At 36.2% G+C, this 2,488-nt stretch overlaps 1 protein-coding gene across 2 annotated transcripts; it reads right to left on the minus strand.

The window, feature by feature from the left end:
• Positions 1 to 261: 261 nt before the first annotated feature.
• LOC104724555 (casein kinase II subunit beta-2) lies at positions 262 to 2,138 on the minus strand. Of its 2 annotated transcripts, none has more exons than XM_010443059.3 (4): positions 1,816 to 2,138; positions 1,146 to 1,361; positions 760 to 1,035; positions 262 to 664 (listed from the first exon to the last, which is right to left on the minus strand). In XM_010443059.3, exons 1-4 carry the CDS (start codon positions 1,874 to 1,876, stop codon positions 534 to 536), a joined length of 684 nt encoding a protein of 227 aa, XP_010441361.1. In that variant the 5' UTR covers positions 1,877 to 2,138; the 3' UTR covers positions 262 to 533. The 2 variants fall into 2 exon arrangements, with proteins under 2 accessions (XP_010441361.1, XP_010441362.1); XM_010443060.3 differs by having other exon boundaries at positions 1,146 to 1,352; positions 1,816 to 2,108.
• Between the last annotated feature and the right edge of the window lie 350 nt (positions 2,139 to 2,488).

Here is a 2,488-nt window from a genome sequence, read left to right on the forward strand (position 1 = left end):
TCTCTGCAACCGGATGACCTAGAGTGAGTCTAGAACGGACACAAAAGAATACTCTTATGGTATGGTTTGAAGCCATCGATTAGGAGGATTACAGCCATCATTTAAATTTCAAGGGAGGCAAGGAAACAAACGCCTGTGCGGATTTGATTGACAAGAAGGCAGTTCTTTGTTCTATTTACTTTGCTTATCTTCATAGTAGTATCCCCCAATGGCTATATGCATTAGTGGAAAGGCAGAACAATATGTATGGATCTTAGTATCTTTATGAATGAAATGTTTGAGTTAAAAAGAACAAGAAGGTAGTAAGTATTACACTATTTAATATGCCTGCCTGCTAAATGTATCTAAAACGTAAAAAAGAACAAGACACACCTACAAAAGAGAGGGAGAGAGAGACAAGTCTCTTACTGATACAATTATTTGTATTTGATTACACACATACAAGTCCCTTAGTGATACAATTATTTGTATGTGATTACACACATAAAAGTCTCTTCCTGGTAGTATTCGGTCTTCCTTTAAGCTTTTTCCCTTCACGGCTTGTGTAACTTGAACCCAAACACTCTTGGAACATAGCTTTGCGATACCTTTTCTGGCCTCTTAAATTCGTAAGTCATCATAAACAGATGTGAAAATGTTGTCCCAAAGTAAGCTCCATCTATATCTGTTTTTCACATGTTTAAAGAAGAACAAAAACAAAACAAAAAACCAAAGATAGGAAAATATATCGAATGCCAAACAAACAACAAAAAAGGATACTTGCTTGGTATTTTGATGGCGGGTAATACACATCTTCACATTTAGGACAATATATCTTGACGGTACTTTCTCCAGGGATATCGGATAGGCCAACAGGTAAACAAGGTTGGCCACGGCAGTAAAGTTTTGGGCATCTTCCAAAATCATAGTTGTTGTATTTTTTAAACATAGAATTGAGCCCGTTGCCTGTCAGTATGTAACGAGCATGAATCATTCCATACAACATCTCGGCTGCAGACTCGATCAACTCGTTCTGTTCTTCTGTAATGATCTCACCTGTTTCCGTGGTCAATGCCAAATTAAGCATCAGTAAACAAAATGAAAAAAACAAAAAGAGATCCCAAAGACAAACCAAACACAGCATATCACATACGAAAGACACTTACCACGAGAAGAAGAAGATTCTTCTACATCGAGAATCAAATCGAGAGCATAGTCGTAGTAAGGAACTTGATGGCTGAGTCCACACAAGTTGTAGTCATCTAGGATGTAATCATCATCGACTTCACATAAGAATTTGTTCCCACGAAGGTTGCAGAACCAAGAAATCCATGAGCTGTCTTCTTTGTCAGAACCACTGACCTCTGATTCCTCTGATATATCTACAGGTAAGAAATGCCCTCAAAAAACTTTTTTTTTGTGTTTTGTTTTCAAAACTAATAAGAAAGATTTGCTGCCTAGAATCATGAACAAAAGCTGCGTTTAAGGATCACGTTCCTAACATATACACGTTTGATTAGATGGAAAATGAATAATATAGTTGAATGAAACTATTGCCCGAGCACTTTGAATAACAACAGGTCAAATCAGGAACCAGAGCCAAGTCTAAGATCAAGTTTCTCTGATGAATGCCCACCCAGAAAACAGTTTATAATAATCATTTTTTTTTCTAATTCGATTTTTTGCAAAGAAGATTGATTTGCTAAATTATTATCAGTAAACCCTAAATACAGTCATTTCCCCAAAATCAGTAAACAGACTCGGAATCGAATCAACAAAAAAAATATATCTGCTATTACAATAGCGATTAGAGGAGGGGAAAGTCGAGAATCTCACCGTCGGAAATGTTAGTCTTGGAGAGAAGAGGAGAAGGAGAATCATGCATCTGCTTCCCCATCAACACGGACCACCGCTTATTAGTATCGACCAGCTCGGCTTCCTCTACCAAAGCTTCCGAGTCTCGAATACAAAATCCGGTACCGTCATTGTTTATGATATGAGATGAGATGAATCTCTAGGGTTTTGAAACGTAATGGGTTTATACCCGTGTCTGTCTCTGCCACTCTGTCTGGTGGATTAATGGGTTATAAGTTTAAATGGGTCAACTTGATGGTGGGATTTTAGGATATACTACCTCCTTTCATAATATAATATGGGATGTTTAGAGAAGTATTTTTGTTTCATAATATATGTTTCCAACCTTTTATGCAATTTTCAGATTAAATTTAAATTTATATTTTATATTATGCACACTTGTTTATGATTGGTTAAAACTTTTTAAAAGTAACTATTTCTTAATATGCGTGTTTTCACTAAAACATCCTATATTTTAAAACAGAGAGAGTATGTTTTATTGAGATACTCCACTAGTTTGGAGAGTTGGAAGATTTGGTTTTTAATGGTCATTTAACAAAATTCATAGGAAAAAGCAGGGCATGCGGTTTTAACCCGACCCGATTTTATGGGTTTTGGTTCAAACCAGTTTTGTATTCGGTTCAATTTGGAGATA

Source organism: Camelina sativa, chromosome 11, assembly GCF_030686135.1.
Source record: "Camelina sativa cultivar CO46 ecotype springtype chromosome 11, ASM3068613v1".
Classification (NCBI taxonomy): domain Eukaryota; kingdom Viridiplantae; phylum Streptophyta; class Magnoliopsida; order Brassicales; family Brassicaceae; genus Camelina; species Camelina sativa.